At 50.6% G+C, this 24549-nt stretch overlaps 1 protein-coding gene across 2 annotated transcripts in view; it reads right to left on the bottom strand.

Moving 5' to 3' along the window:
• rnf220a (ring finger protein 220a) overlaps positions 1-24549 on the bottom strand; it is a 35800-nt gene that overhangs the window by 4147 nt on the left and 7104 nt on the right. Inside the window, exons 3-12 of one of the 2 annotated variants that reach the window (XM_076293615.1) lie at positions 22489-22584; positions 20247-20289; positions 17675-17796; positions 16722-16854; positions 11674-11770; positions 10951-11037; positions 10771-10826; positions 10494-10593; positions 2241-2349; positions 166-240 (exon numbers count right to left, since the gene is read on the bottom strand). In XM_076293615.1, coding sequence (XP_076149730.1) covers positions 166-240; positions 2241-2349; positions 10494-10593; positions 10771-10826; positions 10951-11037; positions 11674-11770; positions 16722-16854; positions 17675-17796; positions 20247-20289; positions 22489-22584 — 918 coding nt within the window. Of the gene's footprint in view, positions 1-165; positions 241-2240; positions 2350-10493; positions 10594-10770; positions 10827-10950; positions 11038-11673; positions 11771-16721; positions 16855-17674; positions 17797-20246; positions 20290-20448; positions 20678-22488; positions 22585-24549 lie in introns of those variants that run through there. The other variant, XM_076293616.1, reaches the window with a different exon arrangement.

Raw genomic sequence — 24549 nt, 5'->3', positions numbered from 1 at the left:
TAGACTTGAGAGCCTCATACACTGCATGTTCACACCTGCACCTCTACCCCTGACTTCCCAACACCCTGAGAGAATGTCCACAAGGGGGGGGGGGGGGGATCAGTGCTGTGATGTGCTGTGGTGTGGTGTGGTGTGGTGTGGTGTGGTGGTGCTCGGGGTTCTCACCAGAGTCCTAAGCCAGCATTCCTCACAGTGAACGTGCCAGCACTGGATGGAGGTGAGAGGCATGGTGTAGGAATCCTGAAAAGGAACGCCAAAGACACAGCGAGAGAGAGAGAGAGAGAGAGAGAGAGGGGGGTGAATAAAAACACAAGAATTCAATAAAAACAAAAGAACAAAAGATGCATCGAAGGCACATTAAACTCCAACATACGTACATACTGCACATACACACGAGCACACTCACAACACCAACCCTGTCAACAGCACCATGACAGACGTCACACTGGCAGTGGTGCTGGGTCAGACAGGCAAGCAGGCAGGACAGGCAGACGGACCCACGGAAGGGGCGGGCGGGTGGGTGGATGGACGGGTGTGTGGGTGGGTGCAGGGTGCGGTTGGGGGAGGAGGGGGTGGGTGAAGACGCGGGGTCAGGCGGGGTAGCCACAGAGAGCCTTACCCTACGGAGTGGGATTGGGAGCAGTTGCTTAATCCCACCAACGCTGCCGCCGCTGCTGCCAGTGCCAACACTGCCATGGCCGCCGTGGGCACTGGCGCCGCCGGTGGTGGCCTTGAGGTAGCCTCGGTACCAGCAGTAGACGCTGAGCGGCACGGCCTCTGAGCCCCCGCGCCTGCCAGGGGCCACCGCGCTCTTGGCCTCGGGCCCTGCGGGGAATCGCTTCCGCTGCAGGGACAGGCAAGAGCGCCACTCAGAGAAAAAAAAAAAAACCAAGGAACATACGCGGTGGCCACTGGACGATACATACACACACACACACACCGACACACACACACACACACTGGTGAGTGTGTTTTGAGTGTGTGTCTCCATTCAAACATAATCTATACACACACACACACACACACACACTGAAGGATGAAAATGGCTAAATGAAACACACTCAAGGGGTAGGTGTTTTGCAGCTCCAAAAAAACTCAGCGCCATAAGAGTCTCTGATATAAGAAGAGAAGACTTTTTATGGCAGCTTGCTCAAAATGTCAGCAACCTAAAGGTCACAGGATTGTGCCGGGATCCACTGAAAGATCACTCATGGTGCGTCGACTTGCAATATCTGGGCTTGATTTTCACTGAGGCGAACAGCAGGTGGCAGTAGTCATCCACTGCGCAGAGTCCAGCTAGACAGGCTTCACTTCCCTGTCCAACTCCTGACCAGCACCACGGCAACATGGACACCATCACGCTGGACACAGACGTCTGCTAACAGTGAAGATTCGGTGGGTGCAAATGAGTCACACTGATATGGATGGTGGAGATTAGTTTAGATGACCACTCGTCTCTCTGGCCTCTCCGGAGTTGTGGTGGGCGGTGGTGCTCTCTAAAGCACCTGGAATCTGTTTTAATAACACGCTGGACAGAGAGGATAACCTGGCCGGTCCACTGCCACGAGCTCGGAGCAAGACTGGCAGTGGTGACAAATGAGTCACGCGGACGCGGTGACAAGACGGCCACCGTGATCAATATGCAGCTCGGCCGTCCTCCTCACCCGAGGCCCGAGCTGACCTTTTGGGCTGGATGGCCACTGTCTTTAATACCAGCTCTTCCAAACACAGAGAATCATAAGAGACAGCCCGCGCAGATGCTTGGCTGACACCCCACCTCTACCTTCCTTCCCTCCCTCCCACCATCCCTCTTTCTCCCTCCTTCTCTCTCTCCTCCTGTTGAGGAGTGTGTTGGCCATCTCTCCGGTGGTGAGCGAGGCGGCACTCTAAAATAACTCTCGTGAGCGACCGAGCGGGAGACGGCGCGGGTTTTTCCAATCGGCTCGACAACAACTGGCCAAAGGAATTTGCAACGGCTCATAGACAGCGACAATGAATTGGACTCTGGAGAGTAGAAGTCCTGCGGCCCATGGGGGTTGAATGAGATGGGTCACATAGCTGACATGCAGGAGTGTGAGAGGGAGGGGGGGTGGGGGTGCTCACAGCACAGCTTGTTGTTCTGCCACTCCAATCATGAATAAGACAGGATTAGGAGCGCACAGGAGGATGAGAGGAGCACAAGGAACACACACACACACACACACACACACACACACACACACACACACACACACACTTACCATGCAGATGAGACACTTGTAGCGGTCTCCCCTGAGGATCTGCTTCTCCAGCTCCCGGATGCGAGCCTTCAGGGCTTCCAGTGTGGTGGCCGTCGAGTCCTCCGTGATCCTGCAGCAGAACACAGCGGAGCAGAGGAGAGGCAGCCTGGTCAGTTACCGTCCCCTCTCAGCCAAACACACTGACCACAGCACAACAACAAACCACTACTGATTCAATGTGTGAAGGTCGAAGCAAAATCATTGAAATTACAATTAAGGTATTCTGCATGAGCAGACACACACACAGACAGACAGACAGACACACACACAGACACTTTATATACGGCATGTTCCAATGCCTGTGGTTATCATGCACTTTAATCATAAGGATGACAGTCCTTGCTTTGTGCCATCTGACACCGTATGATAAAACCCTCTCTGAAGCATCTGTGTGTTTATTGTTGTGTATTCTCTAAGGCCCTGCTCTGGCCCTGAAAACATACATACACACACACACACACACACACACACACACACACACACACTGACCCTGAACAGCACCCCTCCCCCCAGGCTCCTGTGTCACCTCCTCGGCTCCCACTAAACATCCTAACGAATGCCCCTGGGCTGCTGAATGCACGTTTAACACTGTCCACAGCATATGAACTCGCAATAACTAAATCAATATGGTGGCCATTGATTGTGTGGTGCGGTGCTTGGCGAGATGTTTATGGTGATCCGCTCATTTTCCAGCCAGATGGAGCGCTGATCTACAGTATTGATTGGGCGTCTCTCCCAGGCACGGGCCGGCTGATTAGTGCCCTGCCTCTTCCCTCGCCGCCCGCCCGCCCGCCTGCGCCAATGGCTTCATTTATTACAGGAGAGCAGCCTTCCTGAGGGCTGGCTCTTCACACCGAAAGCATGGACACACACACCGTAGTGCAAGCACATCTTCACACCAATACACCAGTACAAGGACAAACACTATAGCATGTACACGCACGCACCCACGCACGCACTAGCTGGATTGTGAGTAGTGGCCTGTTGTTTATCAGCAATAAAGCAAGAGGCCACTTAACTCTTGAGTGAAGTGAAGTTATGTAAATGAGGGGGGTGTCACTAGCTGGTCTCATTAACTGCTTTCAGAAATAATATGTGGACATTATGTGTGAACGACTATGGTTGACCAGGTTGAACGTGGTTGAACATGCACAGAAACAGAATCTCAGCATGTTCTTCGCTTTGTTCAGACACAAGCTCATTTACATAATGTCCTTCGGAAATACTAGGAGGGGAGTAGTGTAAGAGCCGGCTAAGTTCGGAGTTCCAAATGTCCGGTTATGTTGTTCAGATACATGGCCCAACCGCTTGACATCTGCAGAACATGCAGACTTACTGAAGGCAACTGTTGAGAAACAGCCTCCCTGTTCACAGGACACCACGGCACAGATACTGAGATACTGGGCCCAGACCTGACCTCTGGTCAGAAGTAGCACACCTCTGCGCTGGGCCCAGACCTGACCTCTGGTCAGAAGTAGCACACCTCTGGGCTGGGCCCAGACCTGACCTCTGGTCAGAAGTAGCACACCTCTGCGCTGGGCCCAGACCTGACCTCTGGTCAGAAGTAGCACACCTCTGCGCTGGGCCCAGACCTGACCTCTGGTCAGAAGTAGCACACCTCTGCGCTGGGCCCAGACCTGACCTCTGGTCAGAAGTAGCACACCTCTGCGCTGGGCCCAGACCTGACCTCTGGTCAGAAGTAGCACACCTCTGCACTGGGCCCAGACCTGACCTCTGGTCAGAAGTAGCACACCTCTGCGCTGGCATTGGAGAGGCTCCCTCCCACAGGGCGACTCTCAGAACCAACAGCATCAGGGAGGAGAAGGGCGGCGAAACCAACGAACCAGCAAGGGCTCAGGCTACAGTTTCTTACTTGTTCTGCTCTCTTTATGGAACCAGCAAGGGCTCAGGCTACAGTTTCTTACTTGTTCTGCTCTCTTTATGGAACCAGCAAGGGCTCAGGCTACAGTTTCTTACTTGTTCTGCTCTCTTTATGGAACCAGCAAGGGCTCAGGCTACAGTTTCTTACTTGTTCTGCTCTCTTTATGGAACCAGCAAGGGCTCAGGCTACAGTTTCTTACTTGTTCTGCTCTCTTTATGGAACAAGCTTGCATTGCTGTTAACCTCCGATATAAAATCGAAAAAATCAGTTGCGCTAAAACTGCAGCTGGTTTGGTTCGGTTTTCTTTACTGAAAACTCCCTTGGAAGCAGTTGGACCTTGGACCAGATCCGGCTGATAGAATCTCAGCTAATGAATCCAACTTCATAACACTGACGGAGCTCCATAACACCCGTAGCTCACTACTGGGATGGAAGACAAAAACTGGATCCAAGAGTCCACAGCAGTGGAACTACCAGGGGCTACGCCAGCGCCTCTCCCCCAGTCCTGGAGTGTCAGAGTGGGCAGAGGGGGCAGGACGGAGACCTTGGGCAAGGAGAACACGGGGCAACTAGCCCAGTCCGTCTTTCTCTCTCTATCGCTCTTTTTGGCCAAGGAGACCGCAAGACTGTCCACTCTTCTCTCACTGCGCTCCGCTCCGGGACCGTAAACTTTTAAAATCTCCTCTTATTAGTGGGCAGCTTGTAAAAAAGCATTTAGCCTTGATTAGCGTGCTTGCTTATAAAGTGGGCAAGCGGCTACGCGCGCCCATCCAGCCTGCCTGCCTGCTGTTTTCTTTTTAACGGCTCCATAAAGAGCTGCCGGTCCGTTCTTTCGCCCGAGCAGACCAACGCCACCGTTGGACCCCTGCACCACCTCATCCCATTCCCCAACCCTCCCCTTCCTCCACCCGGAGTAAAACTTTTCCCCAATAAATTCGAAACCCCTTTCAGACACCCGCACCGCCATGAATATTCATCTGCCAGTGATTTATGGAAAACCACATTCTAAAAGTTATTTAATTCTCCCGAGCAATAAACACAGGGTTTTAATCCCCTAGTGTGTGTATGTGTGTGTGTGTGGTGGGAGGGGTGCAGTGGCAGGGATGGAGAGAAAAGTCCTGTTAGGACACATACGCGCACACACACACACAGAACAGGGTGGTTGGATGAGCTCACTTCACTGGGGCTGAAAATAATCAACCATTTGATGAGTCTATAAGCAGAAGTGCAGTGTGAGGGGGAGGCTGTGTGAGTGTGAGTGTGAGTGTGTGTGTGTGTGTGTGTGTGTGTGTGTGTGTGTGTGTGTGTGGTGGCAGGAACAGAGAGGCTCTAACAGACAATAAGCGCACTATACGGTCACACTTAATCTCATTATCCGGCCCAGAGTGCGGGGAGACATCGTACACCTCGCCTCACTCCCTCAGGAGGAATGAAGTCATCCTGGAGCATGAGTCCAAGCTGGGGGGGGGTCACTTACACAGAGAGCACTGAGCGATACTGAGCCGGCTTCCTCACGCCACTTCATCACCCCCCCTGTCCCCCAAAACAAAAAAGCTAAAGGAGGGTGTGGATACGTAGTTCCAACATGGATCTCCTTGAAGTCTAGTCAAGGTGCATGTTGATTTAGACTGTTTTCTATGGACTGCCGAGAACGTCCACTTCCTGTTTCCTGTTCCCAAAGCTCCTCAGTGGGGTGGGAGAGTAGAGCAGAGCCACACAGAGAACCCCCCACAGGCCTCAGCACACACACACAGGGCACATAGAGATAGTGTGGAGTGGGCCAGGCAGCACTCGCTCCACATGAAAGACCTGTCTGCCCTCTGTGTGCGTGTATGTCAGAGGCCATTTCTCATTCCATTAGGCCTCCTGGCCGTTTGTGTGAGCTGCCGTGCCTTGGCCATCTGTCTCCATCAGGTGCCTCCACTGATCAGCTGCTGAGGCGCGCGCACACACACACACACCCTTACAGAAGGTATATGGCCTACATGTGGATAATCTTTAAAGATTATGAACCACTGCCACATCATCCAAACAGTAAACTTAACTAGTGTTATTTCTATCCTCATCAACTAGTACACTAATTTGAAGTAGATCAGCATCTACAGTGACTATGCATATATCTTGAAGCCAAAGTAACCCAGGCTCCTGCCTTGTCCACCTCCACCTATTCGGCTGTGCTGTGATGGTCCACACAATGAAGCCCCTCTGAATGACGGTGGGTAATATTGCATCTAATTGGCAACTGATTCTGGAAACGCGAGCCATACATGTGCACATCTGAAACTGCTCTGGAGAAGAGACGGGGGAGGGCACGCGGAATGACGTGCAGTTGGGGTTGGGGGGGGGGTTTGGGGACGAGGACAGAGAGAGGGAGGGTGCACAGCCAGAGCCATTGCTTACGAAATTGGGGACAGATTCAATTACTGGCGGAGGTCCGTGGGAATGCGTGGCATTGTCTGGGCGTGTGCGGGAGAGCGGGCAGCCGCCGCGGCCTCATTTATCCAGCGGAGAATGAGTCAGGCCCGAGACGACCCCTCGGCCACAGGGCACTACCCATCTGGCCAGGAACCAAGCCCAGAATTCATCACCGAGACGTCTCACACACAGACACACACACACACACAAATACATATGCATACGTACACACACACACACAAATACACATGTATATGTGCGTGTGCAATCATCACACACACACAGACAGACAGACAGACAGACAGACAGACAGACAGACAGACGGGCAACAAATCTCTTACCACCTTGTAACAAACATTGTCTTACTCTTAAGTCATATTCTGTCTCACACAAAATCCTTGAAAGTTGATAGTGCGCTCACCTCTACAATGGAAAAACATGAATTGTGATCCCCTTCCATATAACACATACTTATGCTAATGGTGGAGCCAATGCATCAATGTAACTAAAGCAGACAAATCTCATTTTCATTCCCGATTGAACTGGACGCTTAGCAAACACTGAGCTGGGAGGAATTGCTTTTGGACTATTGTTTCATTTCAATTCTTTCTTTTTCATCCTTTTTTAAAACAAATGTAAGGCATTTTAGGAAATCACTTAGGAAATCTGCTGTCTGGCATAGTCAAAACGTCAATGTCAGTTTAAATTCAAACCTATAAAAAAGGAAGAAAAAAACAAAACACTCTAAAGTCTAAATGTGCGTTAAAAATACTCCCATTCAGGCACACAGTTTATAATCATGGTAAATTGAGAAAATTATGCTTTATCCTGGCTTGGCTCTTTAAAGTTTCACCCATAAATCACAAGCCAAATAAAAGTGGCATCCTGGGAGATTACAGCCCGCGTGCCCTCCCCTGCTATGACAACACTAATGAAAATCAGAGCAAACTTCTCCAATCAGAAAAGCACCCCTCCAAGGGAGAGGGGGAGAGAGAGACAAAAAGGGAGACAGAAGAGGGAAAGGAGAGAGAGAGAGAGAGAGAGACAGAAAGAGAGGGAGAGAGACAGAGCGAGCGATATCAGGCAGCCCCTCCTTTGTGACCCCGCAGTGTTTGATTAATGAGATCATCATAGAGATTTATCTCCCCCGCCCCCTCATAACACAATATCCTGCAACATCCTGTGATACGTGATCAAATCAGGCCTGCTTCAGACAAAACCAAAAACACACACACACACACACACACACACACACACACACACACACACACACACACACACACACACACACACAGAGAGAGAGAGGTTGAGCAGCCAGGCAGTGTAGAAGCCTCTCCATCTCTGCAGACAGATAGGGAGCAGATAGAGAGAGGGATGGCACAGAGGAGGAGGAGGAGGAGGAGGAGGAACATGGCGAGGCTGCGGCCGGGACTGGGGGAAACATCGGCGGAGATATTAAATAAACGAGTGTGTGTCACGTCTGTAGCTAAGCGCTAAGCTAATAAAGAGCATAGGGGAAAGGAGTGTGTGTGAGTGAGTGTGTGTGTGTGTGTGTACAGGCTGCACTCAGTGCTTAGTCTTCCCTGTGACATCCAACAGCTGCAGTGATTCATGCCTGGCCAGCCTAAAACACTTAAGGTCTCAGACTGCGCGCTGGAGCTATGCTAAACGTCAGCCTCTGTCTGTGTATGCGTACAAGAGAAGGAGGGAGGGAGAGAGAGAGCGAGCGAGAGAGAGAGCGAGTGAGGGAGAGAGAGAGAGAGGGAGGGAGAGAGAGAGAGGGGGGGGGGAGCAGAAACAGGGGGGGGGGCAGAGAGAAGAGGTCTCCATGGAGGAGAGCAATGAATCAATCTGGCCTGTCATGCTGCTGCCGCACCACTTAGGAACACTCTTCTGTCCGTCTTCATCTGACCCAGGTGCCTGCCCACCCACATGCTCACAGACAAACTGACACACACACACACACACACACTTTCCCCAGCTGAGCACTGGCTGTCTTAGCTTGGTGCTCTCCACTGGCAGTGGCTCTAATCACAGTCTACGAGCGTGAGAAATATTTTTATTGGTAAACACATTCACTCCATCAAACCCATGCTGGCAGCCAGGATGGCCTGCTGATGAATCTATTCCCCCTTCTGACACCTAGTTTAGAGTGTGTGTGTGTGTGTGTGTGCTGGAAAGTGAAAGCAAGACGGAGTGAATGAGACAGAGAGAGAAGACAGACAGACACGGAGCGGGTGGGGGGGGAGAGAGAGAGAGAAAGAGGGAGAGAGAGAGAGAGAAAGGAGTGTGCTCTCAATGTGTTGATGGGGGGGGGGATCAATAGAGCACCTCTGCTCTGCTTATTCACCAGTTCTGCTGGCTGATATTTAATATGGGACTCAGCGAAGGCCAGCCACCGGCTTAAGATTGATTCAGCTACCTGGGCACACTTCCCCCGGGACGGACACGGACACACACACACACACACACACACACTCACACACACCGCAGAGAGAGAGAGAGAGAGAGCTACGGTTTGTGGGTGTGTGTACATGCTTGTGTGCTCCAACACAACACCACAACACACCTTCGACTTCCCGCCCTCGCATCCTGTGCAACTGCAGAGAGGGCTAGAATCTCCAACCTCCTCCTCCTACCCCATCAACACAATTGTGCATTCTAATCCCTGCACAGCAAAAGGCAGTGCAGCAGAGTGGCAGGCCTCCCTCAGTGTGTGTGTGTGTGCTTTAGGGTGCATGTTACACGGGTCACTACACACAGGGGGCTAAGAGCAGCTGCTGTCTTCCCCTGGACAGAGGGATGGAGGGATGGAGGGATGGATGGATGGATGGATGGAGGGATGGATCAGGAGAGAGAGGGGATAGCAGACCTGCAGAGGCAAGCAATCAGAGCCCCTCTGTCCTCCCCTATAGCCCTCCCCCACCTCTTCCACTCTGCGCTCTGACCCCAATTACACATGCAGGGGGGTGGCCTGGGTGAGTGAGCGAGAGCGAGCGAGTGTGTGTGTGTGTGTGTGAATTGTTTTGCGGGTGGCTCTTGTCGAGGAATATGGATGAGGACATGGAGATGAGGGAATTAGAGGGGCTGGCCTTTCACACACACAGGTTATTCAAATCTATCTGCCTGCTGCTGCTGGAAGCAAGCTCTCTCCCTCCCTCCCTCCCTCCCTCTATCTCTCTCTCTCCCTCCCTCCCTCTCCAGGGAGTACAGCCCTCATCCCTCTTTCTCTCTCTCCCTCTCCCCATGTAAAGCGGTGGTGGCGGCTGCGGCAGCACTCGTAGCTGTGCTGGTCTCCAGGGAGGAGGAGCGGCAGGGCTCATCGTAAACTCATCAGTCCCAGACACACTCCACTGTCTCCAGCAGCACACCCAGGGGTGGAGGTGTGCGGGAGTGGAGTAACAACACTTAAACATATAAGAGAGGATTGGGGTGTGGGGTGGTGTGTGTCCACACTATCTCTATGTGCCCTGTGTGTGTGTGTGTGTGTGGGGGGAGGTTGTGGTGTGTGTGTTGTTGAAGGCTGAGAGGCGGTGGCTGCTAGTGTTTGGTGTCTGTGTGCTGTGCTGCTGGGTATTAGCATTCGCAAGCAGTGCTCACCGTCTGGGCTGGCCGAGGCTCAGCTGCAGGGGATCGATACCCGTTCACTCGCTCTCTCACTCGCTCACACACACACACACACACACACAGGGCCCCTCGCCTGTGATCAAACGTGCTCCGGAGAGATGACCAAATAGAATACATAATTTACGATCTGACAACACCCTCCCTCCCACACACACACACACACACACACACAGACAGAGACACACACACACCTCAGAGGATAAGGACTTGAGGAATTAAGTGTGTCTGAGTGTTTGACCATGTGTGGCTCTGTGTGTGTGTGTGTATAGAGATTCTTGCAGGCCACTCACTTCTCAATCTCGCTGTTTTTGCAGGTCCTGGGTGCGGAGGATGTGGACGGGGAGCTGAGGTCCTGCTTGCTGCTCTCGCCGTTACTGGTGGAAGGCATTTCTGATGGAGGGACACCAGAAACAGTCATGTCACACACTCTTTCTCAAACAAATGTCACACACACACACACTCACACACAGACACACACAGAGGCACACAGAGACACACAGAAACACATCTTGAAAGACATTAATATGGACCTTGTCAACATTCTCAAGGTTCTGCAGCTCAACTCACCGTCGCTGGCCCATTTGGAGAACTCAGGCGTTATTCTGTTAGAGGGCATTCCACCGCTGCAAAAGACAGAACTTGTTTTGAGAACAATCTCATTTAAAACTACTCCATTGACCAAGTGTATATTTGACTGAGGGCGTTGGCCGCGTGATCATGGCTGCGTTAGCCGGAGTGCTGGCTCACTTTAGCACAGCGCCGCGCAGCGCCTCCCGTTCTTTGGTGTCTCCGTGGTCCTCCCCAGAGCACGGGATGATGTCTGCTTCTGTGTACCTGGGAACGCTGGGTTAAGGCCAACCAACCACAGGCCTTCTTACGGACACACTGACAAACCACCCTAAATGTCTACAAACTAACAGCCGAAACGCAGTGACATCTTACTGCTAGGTTAGGTTGTTGTTAGGCTAGTGCTACGTTTCAAGTTTATCAAGTTTCATGTGGGATACAGCCGGTGTAAGATGGTCATGCTGGTGACCAACCTGCCAAGCTTGACATTGTTGGTGTAAGATGGTCATGCTGGTTTGCTAGAACGACCAATATAAGCTGGCATGGCCAGTCAAACTAGCAATGTAAGACCAGCAACACCAGCTAAAATGACCAGCTTGTGGTGGTACGACAAGCAAAACCACCTGGTCAACCATCATAGGGTGGTCAAACAAGCTGATCAACAAGCTGGTCAACCAGCAAACCACCTCAAACTGGTCAGGCTGTTTTTTTCAGCAGGGAATAAAGTGGCAAAGTAAACAGTCGTATGCAATCGTATGCAATGTGTAGACGTTTTTTAATTTTGAAATGTTGTGTGGCGTTAATGAAAGCATATTATCCTGATGGCTTGTGGATTGAAACAGTCTCTGAAACGTTGCTGTTATGAGAGATTCAAGCACTGCCCTGCTTTGAGGAAAAGGATACTGTGCTTTGCCGTACTCCAGTGTGTCGTCACCGTCCACGTCCAGGTCTGCGTCGCTGTCGTGGCTCTCCTTTGTGCTACACACGGCAAAGCCAGTTCCTGAAAAACACAAGACACGCACACAAAGGAAATCAAAATTAGACCATAACCTAATTCTGTTTCAAAGAGAACATGGGAAGAGCAAAAGCTGCACAGTGGAAAAGCAGCGAGGGGCTGACAGTATCCAATACACCTCGCCACCAGCCTACGAGCCAATTAAACCCCAGGAGGCCTGATTGGCTGATTGAAGTGGACACGACAGGGGGAGCAATGGGCAGTTATGCGAACGGTAGGAGTGGCAATGGCCAAGGTCTGCTATAGAGCCATCAGTGGCAGGGGAGAGTAGAGGAGGGAGGCAGTGTCAGGTGCCTGTCAGGCAGGAGGTGCAGGAGGTGCAGGTTGAGCTGGGGGTTGGGCTGGGGTGAGTGGGTTGTATGTGTGCTCAGCAGAGCGGAGGAGGAGACTGGCACCTCTATAAACCCAGTGATGAGCGGACAGACAAACTTCCATGAGCCGCCTGACTGGGCCCCTTCAGCTCCACTTAGAACCACAGCCCCAGCTTTGACCACCACCACCACCACCACCACCACCACCGTTAAAGCCACACCTGCCCAGGGCTGGGGGCTGGGAGCTGGGCTGAGTGAGTGGTAATGGGAGGAGAGAGTGGAGGAGAAAGTATGTAGCCTAGACACTTACACCCATCTGGAGAGGGAGAGGAGGAGGACCAGAGGAAGAAGTGTGGGGGTGTGACGGAACAGGGGGGTGTGATGGAACAGTGTGGCGTGACTGAGTGAGCGAGTGTGGACTGTCAAACTGACAGGTTGGTTTTAAGTGTAGCGGGAGCCAGTTTAACCAGTTTCTCCCCTGTCTTGACCTTTTAGTGTGAGGGATGGAGAGGATGTCCATCCAAGTGTGTGTGTCTAAGTGTGTGTGTGTGCGTGTGTGTGTAAGAGAGACCGAGAGATGGAGCAGCTGCTTCACACCTGTTCTTAGCTTGTATGTAGTAGACTGACGTGAGACAGCTGTGTGTCAAGCATGTGTGTGTGTAAATAGAAGTGTGTGTGTGTGTGAATAGAAGTGTGTGTGTGTGTGTGTGAATAGAAGTGTGTGTGTGAGGGAATAGAAGTGCGTGTGTGTGAGGGAATAGAAGTGCGTGTGTGTGAGGGAATAGAAATGTATGTGTGTGTGTGAGGGAATAGAAGTGTATGTGTGTGTGTGAGGGAATAGAAGTGTATGTGTGTGTGTGAGGGAATAGAAGTGTATGTGTGTGTGTGAGGGAATAGAAGTGTGTGTGTGTGAGGGAATAGAAGTGTGTGTGTGTGTGAGGGAATAGAAGTGTGTGTGTGTGTGAGGGAATAGAAGTGTGTGTGTGTGAGGGAATAGAAGTGTGTGTGTGTGAGGGAATAGAAGTGTATGTGTGTGAGGGAATAGAAGTGTGTGTGTGTGAGGGAATAGAAGTGTATGTGTGTGTGGTAGGTCCGTATGTGTGTGAGGGAATATAAGTGTATGTGTGTGTGGTAGGTCTGTATGTGTGTCTCCTGGGCTGGGCAGGCTGAAGGCAGAGCAGAAAAGGCATCCCTGTGTCTGTGCTTTTGTGCGCAGGGATAAAATGCGCCACAAAATGCTAACCCTTTTTACAATGCGCCGATGGTTTTAGTGATCAAATAAAAGGGACCTTTTAAGTTTTATTCGGTCCCTGTGGCTGTGGTGGCATATGTGCTCAATAGCCGCGCCACATAAATCAGGCCCATTTCACTGGCCGTTAGCCCCGAGCGCTCCTGAGCCCTTAGACAGCCGGCCGGCCGCCCACCACACCTCACGCTAAACCAGCCTGATGGGCCGCTCGAGGGTCAGGCTGGCCAGGCTCCGCTCGGGCACCTCTGTCAGATCGCGAACCAAAAACACCCACAACAGGAGTTGGCAAGCAGACCTGTGTGGCACCACCATGGCCTACCCTGGTGTTTTAAACGATGACCTGTGTGGCACCACCATGGCCTACCCTGGTGTTTGTTTCCGCCGTACGGAGGGCTAGACAGGGCGCCTGGTGGTTGGGGGAGGTGACTGGGGCGAGGAGGGGGGGTTAGGGGGGGTGTGGGAGTCGGGCCAGGTCAAAAAGGCATTAAACTGTAAACGATGCCCAGCATTTCATTAATCCACTACTGGGGGTGGAGACATGAGGCCGGGAAAAATACAAATAAATAAGATTGTCCCGACCACTAATGGTGGCCAAGCCTGGCCAAGATGTGGCAGGCCAGGAGGAGGGGAGGGGGGACAAGAAAAAGAAAAAAAAAATCACTGTTAATCCAATCAATTGATCAGGCGATGGATCCTACGAGCAGTTAGTAATGCATGGCTGGGGCCAAGGGGGAGGCGAGGTGGAGCTGCAGACCACTGATTGGTCCTCTGGCCAGGAACAGAGACGGAGGCAGGGGCAGTGACCACAGGGGCATCTATCCCCTCCAGTCTCTCTGAGCCTCAAAAGCAGCCCTATCTGTGGCTTATAAGGGGGTATAACACACACAATGAGACCACCAATCAAAATAAGCGAATGAGACCACACCCCTGGCATCCCATGAGCCCCTCTCCAGGATGTGTTTTGGGGGGTGGCGAGTTTACCTGGGAGGTCATGTGACCGGTGCTTCGTGCCTGGCGCTAACCAGTCTTGGCAGGCCAATCTAATCTGGGCTGAAAAGGTCAGCGCCACTCTAACTGCCTTTCAGTCACATTATGCACGCCACTGCACACGCTCACTGGCAGCCACCCTCAGGGAGGGAAAGGTCTTACTCCTCCCTCTGTCAGCCCAGACAAGATCAATAACCCTGTGTGTGTATATATATGTATGTGTGTGTGTGTGTGTGTGTGTGTGTGTGTGTGTGTGTGTGCCCAGAGTGGCTACAGGTCTACCAGTGACACTGAGCTGAAGAATAATATGCATGTGTCCATCTCTGCATACTTGCTGTCTGTGTGGCGCACAGGCACGCACGCACGCACAGAGCATCTGACAAGGCGAGTGAGGGCACAGCCTCATGTAAATGATGTTATTATCAAAGGGGGCTCCTCCAACCTGAGTGCGTAAATGCTAACCTTGACATGCATTATACATGGCGACCCTCTGTTCTACGCATGCCGCCTCTGACCGGCAATGGCGTGGCGATTTACATGTGCCTAAGCACCGCTGGCATCCGCCTGCCGCAGATGCACAGAGACAAATGCCACCGTCAGGCCCACGTGCCATGTGAAACGGCACCAGCGGGTGCCGACCGCCAACTGGTACCCCGCTGGCACAGCACTTATCTGCCCCATCTGGCTTCCACCCTCAAGACTCCTGCCGGGTGTCAAAGTTCACCCAATCAGGGTGGCATTTGCAGTTCCCTGTGCTGGGATCCTGCTGTTTGTGTGGGGGGGACCAGACACCAAACACCAACTCTCTTTGAAGCCTCGAGTGTGTGTGTGTGTGTCTGTGTGTGTGTGTGTGTGTGTGTTGGTGTGTGTGTGTGTGTGTGTGTTCTTTTCTCTCTCTGAGCGCTTATCCCCTTGTGCCATCTCCACTGGCCTAAATCTTCATGCTCCTTCTCGGAGGATCTCCCTTCCCTGTGTCTGCAATCTCAATCTCCTCATCGACACAGCGGCTTCCTTAAGCCATAGACAGAAAGCACACACACACCCCCCTCCCACCACACCCCCTTTCTCCAATCCTCCAAGCACAAACCTGATCCTCTTCGATTGCTTCTCGCTCCGTATCCATCACCACCCCCCCCCCCCCACCACCAACACTCGTGTGCAGTTGAAAGTGTTTCCTGCCTGGCTTTCTTCCCTGTACTCAAAGGGAGGTAGGAGGGGAGAGGGAGACGGCTAGTTCACAGAGGATAGGCCTCTTATCCCATTGATGCCCTCCGATCTCCCTCTCCCTCTCTCTCGACAGCTAACCTCCTTCTCTTCTCCTCTCTCTCTCAAGACAGCTAAACTCCTTCTCTTCTCTTCTCCTCCCTCTCTCTCTCTCTCTCTCTCTCTCTGTCTGTCTTTCTAGCTTACCTCTCTCTCTCTTGGCTGTGGGGCTTCCTCTTAGTGTGGCCGATTGAACACTGGAGGACTTCAGCTGAACACTTCAAGCCTAAATCCACCTTCTGAGCTTTCTTGGGGGCCTTTCAAGTGCCTCCCCTCCGGCCAGGCATGCTGCCCCCAACACCCCCATCCGCACCATCCCCCCCCTCCGTGTGTCCCCTTTCCAGCGCTCCCTGTCTGCCACATCACAGGAGTGCAGAAGAGATCTTTCTGCTCATTAGATCAAGGGCCGGGCGGTTTCTGCGCCGACGGAGTTTAGCTCCGAGCCAGAATTGATCTGGGGCTTGTTTTTCTGTCTGGCCCAGGTCTTAGAAAGAGACAGTAAAAACAGGCCTTTTTTCTGGGCTTTGTAAATTAGCTCTTTATGGCGATCGAATGTTTGAGGCCTCAGCATGAAGATAAGAGTTTTGAGGGGGGGAAAAATAATCGCTCTCTCTTGGGTGGTGGGATGGTGGATTCATTTGACAAACTACACAAGGGAGATTAATGGTGTCCCTCACGGGTTGACAAACCATAACAACTATGCTTCACAGAATGCAAACATTTCTACTTTGTTTTATTCTACCACGAGTGCATTCATTTAGAGTCCTGTGTCAACGCTCGCATTCACTATATTTCAAACCTTCAATAAGCAAAATTTCTAGTCAACATCCTATTCTGATTAGGGCTAACAGGGAAGCTACACCAGGCGCGTAACTGAAGCGTCTGCGGCAACAATTAGCTTCCACTATAATCAATGGAAGCTACCATTAGCTTCCGCTACACCAGACGTGATAGCGGTGCGTACGTTCGAAAAAAATAGACCATTCATCTAAAATGGATTCAGTTACGGAACACTTCAGTTACATGCCTGGTGTAGCTTCCCTGTAAGGATACATTAGTCACAACTGGCTAATACGCTGTGTTTAGCACCGGCTAATACGCTGTGCTTAGCACCGGTGGGCCGTACCTCGGAAGCCGCCCTCCAGCAGGGTGGTGGCTCGGACCCTCTTCTGGCCACACCACTCGTACTCCTCGAAGCGGGTTCCGTTCTCTCCATCGGCGTCGGCGGAGTCGTCCTCGGGGCCGCACACTCCTTCCCTCTGAGGAAGAACAAAATGTTAGAGCACAACCGTAGTGACACCTTCTGTACTGACTTTTACGCCTGAAACCTTCCATGAGTCCTACACCAACAACCTCTACTAGAGCCAAATATCAACAATGATAAATTGAACTAAAAAACAAATCACTTCTCTGACAATATTTAAATCACATGGAGTGAAAAACCCATCACCAAGGAGTGCAGCAGTGCTGTTAGTCACACCTACTACTAATGAAGGTGTTAGAGAGAAAGGAACTAGTGTCTACTCAAGTCAACTAGACTGCCACCTGACCCACACGGTAGCAGAAGCATAGGTTTTCATTACTTTCAATGTCCAATGGCCTTATGACCATCACTTTACTGAGAGGATATGTCTAGATGGATCAGAGGGAGCTGAAATCAACTAACTTGAACAGAAGGCACCCTTTCATCAGAGATCCCAGTGAGCTACATAAACTCCTTCCTTCCCCTGGACATGAGAGGCAGGTGAAAACTCTGCCGTTCAACTTCATCTCTACAGGTTTTTGTTATAGGGCCTGGGTAATAGTACTCCAGGAGCAGTGCTAGTCGGCTAGCATAGCAGTGGCTAAGTGCTAACGAAAGCGGCCCCAGCACCTAATACTGGTGCATGAGGACACTAAGGCCTACTGAGACAGCTGGATGCTGATGTCCAGGGGAAGGAGCACACCGAGAGGGTGTGTGCGTGAGAGGAGGTAGGGGCTAGTGTGGGGTTGGGGGTGGGGGGGTGGGACTGAGGTGGGGCCAGGATGACGGCTGGTGCAGGAGCGAGCAAGCGAGTGAGTGTCGGAGCAGGAGGCTACCTTAAACAGACACTGCTCCACATGCCTACTCATCTCCTCCTCTGTCCCTGCCAGCGGGGCGCTGCACAGTGGACATACCTGTCCATCCTCAGGCTTCCGGCGCTTCATCTTCCCAATCCGCGCTGCAACACACAACACACAGCACTGTCAAAAGACCTGAATCAACATATACATACATACATACATACATACATACATACATACATACATACATACATGTACATACATAGTGTACATACACGCATACAAAGTGAGTGACTGAAAGTTCACATAGACTTTGAGAAACCAGGGTAGAATAATTAGGCTCTTTGGTTGGCTCGCAATTAATCTGAGCTAATGAGAACAAAACAAAGTTGACAAACAGCATGTCATGTGTCACCGAGGGGTGGCTTAATGTTTTGGAGCGGCAGATTTCATCTGACATGCCTGGGGTCGGCCCTTGTTAATATGAGGAGAAGGACATGGAGAGGAGACACTGGGCCGCCACATTGCTTTGGCTGAGAAGGAACATTCAATGCCCCTGGCATCCATAAAATGGCAAAAATCCTTGCCTCTGTGACACTCATTAGTTAGGGCTGGGTCCACTGCCTAAGGCTTTACTTACACAAACAACATAGCGAGGCACTTGTCCTATGTCTGGTACCAAAGACACGCATAAGACACAGCGGCAGACTAACTATAAGAGCAACACTGGCCAGTGGTATCACGTAACAAGAAAAAACAAAAACAAAATGGCCATCAAGGAGGCATAACAACCTTGACGTATTAGGGTGCCGTTAACGGGACCCAACACAACAATGCTGCAGCGTTTCTCGGGGATGCGCTCATCGCGTGTGCCTCGTCGCTGAGATGGGCATGGTCTCGTCACCCTCTGCCCGTCGTCCCTCCCCGTCCCACGCACGTAATTAGAAATTTAACACAGCATAACAGCGCCTATTGCGCCGTAAGTCTGTGTCGCCTTTTCTTAACTGCAAATGGCGTGCGGGGACATTAATTTTTAGGTGGCCGTGATTGCGAGAAGGAGCCAAGGGGGACTGGGGCGAGGGAGAAGATATGCCATAACTTCTGGCTGACGAGGGAGGGAGAGTGAGGTGGGGGCACGAGGCGGGTGGGGGGGGATGGAGAGGACACAACGGCTCATAATCTCTCCCAGGCAACGGTGACGGTAATGGAGGAGGGCGTCGTTAAACGGAGGGGGTAGAGAGGGAGGCAGATTAATTAGGCACGGCAGGAGTTTTTCCATGCACGCAGCCCCTCTCCCAGAGATCACAGCGGTTTCAGACGAGCGCTAATACACATTACAACCCGAGGGCCGTGGGGTTCAAACAAAGCCTGCACACCCCACTCCCATCACAGGGTCCACTGCCTGCACACCCCACTGCCTGATGGAGGGCACCAAACTACAATCTATGGCCAGACAGAAGTGGAGGCGTAGAGGGGAGGGGGGACTCTTACCGTGGCGTAGGCAGCAAGGGGCTAGGGGCACACCGCTGGGCACTGGTTTTGGGGGGCTTTTGACACATTCCTTGCCTGAGCGCCTGCACCAGCAGTGGACATCGACTGTTGACATATCAAGAAGTCAAGGGTTAAAGAGATCCTCTGCTCATGCAGGCGCCACAGACAAAAGGGCATGGCAAACAGAGAGGGACTTCACCGTGTTCTTACTATTTTAAGAGCACGAGTTTAAAATCAAGGAGTGATTACTTCTAGGTATGACTGACTGAATAGGCATAGACTGCCATTTGCAGACATATGCAGACAGTGCAATGACCAGCACTGCTTTGGGCAAAATTACAGTCGGCAGTGACAGCCAACTGATGAGGGTCAGGCTTATCCACAGTGAGATGTGTGAAGTCCACAGCTTCAGTCAAGCCTCACAAAGACCCGACCTCACTTTCCCTCTAGGCCAGAGACGGCTGCATCCCTATCCCTACATCAAGGACAGCATTGCCATAACCAGCTCTACTTTAAGCGTGTCCTAGGTTACACTCAGACCCCCAAACGTCTCAGTGATTAAACATGGGAGATGGAGCATCCAAGACCAGCCCCCTGTGTATCCACTCTGCCATCCTCAGATGAGCACAGATGAAATACCACTGGGCCAACATAATGCACTACACTGCAGCAAAGAAGTTTTCAATGTCTAGGGGTCCAAAGTGGATAACCATCAGAGTGTAATGTTATGATCCCAAAAAACAGGACAGGCATGACCCCAGCAGTTCAGACGAATGCATGAGAAATAGTATGCTTATGCAACACTTAATACAGGTACTTTTTGACAAGCCGACTGAATTAATATGAATAATAAAATAAAAATAAATTAAATACATTTTAAATAAATAAAAATGAATCCACATATTTGAGGATGCATGTGGTGTTTGTGTAACAACAGGTGTATTGATTAATATGAAACATGCTAGGCTAGGGTAGGGTAAGTAAATAAATGGGTTGTTACTGAATTATAGGATTTCCCCCTTCTATCAGATAAAACCCTATCAAACACAAGTCCACTGCTCACTAATACTAGTGGGAGAGGAGGAATTGTTCAAGAACAACAGCAATGTATACATACCATTCAATCGTGTTTGTCTGTTTGCCCGAACCCGTAAAAATGTCTGTGAGCAGGGAAAAAGGAAACACAGAAAATATGCAGGAGTTAGTATGTGTTGCATGTATTACGATTATTAGCAATATATTAGAGATGTACTTCTGGATTATATTGGATTGTCAAATGCAATCCACAGCCTCCAGCCTGACTGTAAACAAAAACCTACTTCTCGTTTCCCATTGGTCTGTATCTCCTCTTCCATTACAAGATTGTTCCACTCATTAAAAAAAGCTCCAAAAGTCGCCAAACTCACGTGTTAAAGAAGCTCATATGAACCAGGCGATGCTTCAATGAATCTTAAAACATGGACTTAAATAAATATTTAAGAAGGATGCAAAGGGATTGAACATTTTAGTCCCATTTCAAAGTACGGGCTCATCGCGCTGTAGACGCCATGTTGATTCTGGTCACGTGACAACCGTGCAAAGTGAAAGTTCAGGAGACGTAAAATTATGTAGTTCCACATTTGGCCATTAGGGCGCAGCAATACGTTGTTGCTGTATACACTGCAAGCCCTAAAGGCTGAGGTTTTACCACTATAACATAAAAAGTAGTGGCTAAATATTTTTTAGAATCGACAAAGTATGTATGTAATGTAATATATATATATATATATATATTATTATTATTATTGACATTTATTTCAATGAGGTGTTTTCAATTTATAGATGACAACAGACAGATTGCAACAGACTTAGAGAGCAATAAGCAATGGCAGCCTGATTTATTTTATAAAAGGCAAACTAGTGGTTTCCAGTTTCTAGTGGTTTCCATTTTTGCACAGACCTCCAGGATCAACAGCACGTCCTGACAAATGTTCTCTGAACAGTTATCATCTCGCCTGGATATCTCCATTTATACTGTATAGTAATTTAAGAGCTAATTTAACCTGTCTGGCCATCATCATTTAGCTCTATTAAACAGGATGTATGTACTGCTGACTCCAGCAGGGCCTGCCAGGCCGATAGATGCCCGCTTTCTGACACAAGCACCATGGGCACCAGTTCAAACCACCCCAGAGGTCCCCGTAGATCATCCGTCGTTGACAGCTTCTTATGAGAAACACTTGAGTCATGCACATTTACATCCGTCCTATGTTATGCTGATACACTGCGTTAATGATGCTGCATGATTCACTAATGATGGATAAAGCCGGGAGAAGGCGGGGAGGCTGTGGGGGAGAATGTATCATTGACTTAATCATTTGTAGGAAAACCTTTAATGCGCCGATGTTAATGAGGACTTTTGCCTAAAGTGCTGCCTTTAAAAGCTGTGTTTAACGAACATTTTTTGGCTATTGAGTTGAACTTAATACACTTAAATGAATCAAGATTTCTGGCATCGGGCGGTCTCGCCATAGCATCACTTCAGCACCAATTCAAACATCCATTTTTTGCTTCACTGTCGACTCGAGACTTTTTTCCCCCCTGAAGAAAAAGATCAATCTGGCTACAGATTGGAGGAGGAGGAAGTGGAACACGGCCCTGTCGCCATGGACATCCAGCAGGAAGGGGAGGCACACTGTCAAGGACACTGAGCCCCGGAGATGATATCCTGGGCCCAGGGGCGCGGGTGAGATTAGCCCGGGGTTAAACTATGGATGATTACATATCAGAGCGGGACATACGCGCCCCGGCCTGGGTAAATCTGGGCTGGAGATGGGGGGGGGGGGGGGGGGGGTGCTGATGCTGAAGATGAGGGGAGCCTGTATTAACACATCCAGCCTGTACACCCAGCCAGGAAGAGATGGAGAAGGGAGATGGGCTGAACAAACACACACACATACACACACACACACACACACACACACACACACACACACACACACGCACGCACGCACACACACACACACACACACACACACACACACACACATAAACACACACACACACACACACACACACAGAGTCACACGCACGTGCACACACACACACACACACACAGATTCACACACAGGTGCACACACAGTTCTATCTGATGCTCTCACTCACAGTCACACTGGTCATTTAGGTGATATGCATCACACATACACAGCAAGGCTGATGGACAAAGCCATTTTCAGTAAAACCTATTTAATCTTGGGATCTTAATGTGCTTGTGTCTGTTTATACAATTTGTACTCTTTGTCTGTTTCACACGTGTCCTTTGGTCCTTCTGTGTCAGTCAGGTTTTTTCTCTGTCCAGCAGTGGCCCTGTCCTGTCTCACCTGGTATCTGTCGGAGTGGTGAGCGTCGTCCGATGAGAGTGGGGACACGACAGGAGACTCGCCCTCGCGTTTGATGTGCACGGACAATAGGAGCGACTGTAGAGAGAAAAGGTTAAGACGCCAGTAGGTGAGTGCACTGCTCACGGAAGCTAGCTGTGCACCAAAAGTAACTCAGGCATGCACTTAAATACATACTATTTTAATTTAACTTCAGCACTTTCACCGCATAAACTTAAACCTGGAATATAAGTCCATGAAAAAGGATAGCCTGGAAGCATAGGAGGACACTATGGTCAATACTTAGGCCCAGAGAGTTGACAGTGAATCATTATCATGACCTCAGCCCATATGTGATGCTATAGATTGTGTCTGATCTTATGGCTGACGCGACATAAGCACCGAGGTTAGCGTGCTTATGAGCTGTGTATATGAGCAAGGGGAGCCAGTGTCAGAGTTAAGGGGGGCGAAAGGACGGCAGGCAGCAGAACTAGACACGCTGGTCATCCATAAACCTGCCTGTGTGCCTCAAAGGACATTACGGGCCTGTCCCTGGGAAAACGTAATTGACTTAATTTCTGAAATGAATTAGGGATGGAGGGGGAAGGGGGGAAATACTGCTTACTTTACTGGGAGTCTTGATCTCCGTGCAGCTTTTTATGAGGCTGCTATAAAATATTTGTATTTACAATCTGCTCCAATTAATCAAAGAGAGAGTAGGGGCAGGGGCTGTGGTGGCTGACAACTGTAATCTAATATTAATATGTGAAAAATGGCAGACCCTCTCAGCAGGGACAGTAAATAAGACATTATGCATGGCTTCTTATGCTTTTGAATTGCAAGGTCAGGGAACTATTTATTTGTGCGATCACAGTGTTTTGGTGCTTTGGGACCACTGTGTGGTCTGTCTGTGTGTGTGTGTGTGTGTGTGTGTGTGTGTGTGTGTGTGTGTGTGTTGTGTCTGTCTGTGTTGCCAAGTCTGTTTAGAGAATGAAATTGCTTGAGGAATCAAGCTGTTTTTATGTCTTGTTGGCCCATGATATATGGCGTATTGTTATAACTGATTATTACTGTGTGTGTGTGTGCATGTGTGTGTGTGTGTGTGTGTGTGTGTGTGTGTGTGTGTGTGTGTGTGTGTGTGTGTGCGCAATTCTAGGGGCTTTGTAGCACTCACACTTGTCCAATACAGAATCAGGGCAGTTGATGAGAGAAACTCTTAATTCCTGTTTTTGCGCGTAGCGCTTCTCTAAGTCACGGCGCGTGATGACTGCCTTTCCATGCCACCTCGGCAGAAGTGCAAGAGCCACGGCCAGCGTGGAAATGCTGGTGCGGGCACCCGCTGCCCTCTGACCTCGGCGGATTAAGAGTCACGCCGGCTGGCATGGAGTCGCCATGGCAATAGGCAGCGAAGACGGCGTTGCTAACAGGCTGAGGGCGGGCTGGGTTAATCCCCATTAGAAGCGGCACAGCCGTCCGGATGCGAGTGGCGCTGCTGAGGGCGTCGCGGCGGCAGGGGCCCGCCGTGATCCCGACAACTCTTCATTATCCACACGTTCGGCCGGAATACTAAACGCCGGCAGTGGAATGCTCAGTCACGTCTGAGATGACTGGCTACCTCACCTAGGCCCATTCACTCTCTCTGTCTCTGTCTCTCTCTCTCTCTCTCTCTCCATCTCTCTCTCTCTCTTGTTCCATCTATCTCTTCTTCTTCATTTCCTTTTCTTTCTCTCTCTTTCTCTCTATCCTTCCCCTCCCCAGCCTTCCCTCTGAGTACTTCCTGTTTCCCCGAATGAGATAGAGGGCTTGCTATAATCACATGCACTGGTCTCCCCTGCATGCTTGGAATAATGAGCTGAGTAGGCCTCTCTCCCTAAAAATACCCGCTCTGTTGAGTGCTTGCCGTGCTGTGTTCAGCGTTCCGTGGTTGTCACGTTAACCTGAAGCATGTCATCAGGGAAGACAGCAGAGACAGGGAGGGGGGGGGGGAGGGGGCTACAGACGAGCTCACTGAATTTTAAGGGGGTGCCATTTGGTGCGAGACAAAAAAAAATCACTCCGCTAAAA

This window comes from Alosa pseudoharengus, unplaced genomic scaffold (genome assembly GCF_046254945.1).
Source record: "Alosa pseudoharengus isolate Yale_2024_CS ecotype anadromous, Long Island Sound unplaced genomic scaffold, YU_APseudo_1.1 YU_APseudo_1.1_scf_2, whole genome shotgun sequence".
Lineage (NCBI taxonomy): Eukaryota > Metazoa > Chordata > Actinopteri > Clupeiformes > Clupeidae > Alosa > Alosa pseudoharengus.
The sequence above is the reverse complement of the archived record's forward strand: the minus strand, read 5'-3'. Positions and strand labels throughout refer to the sequence as shown.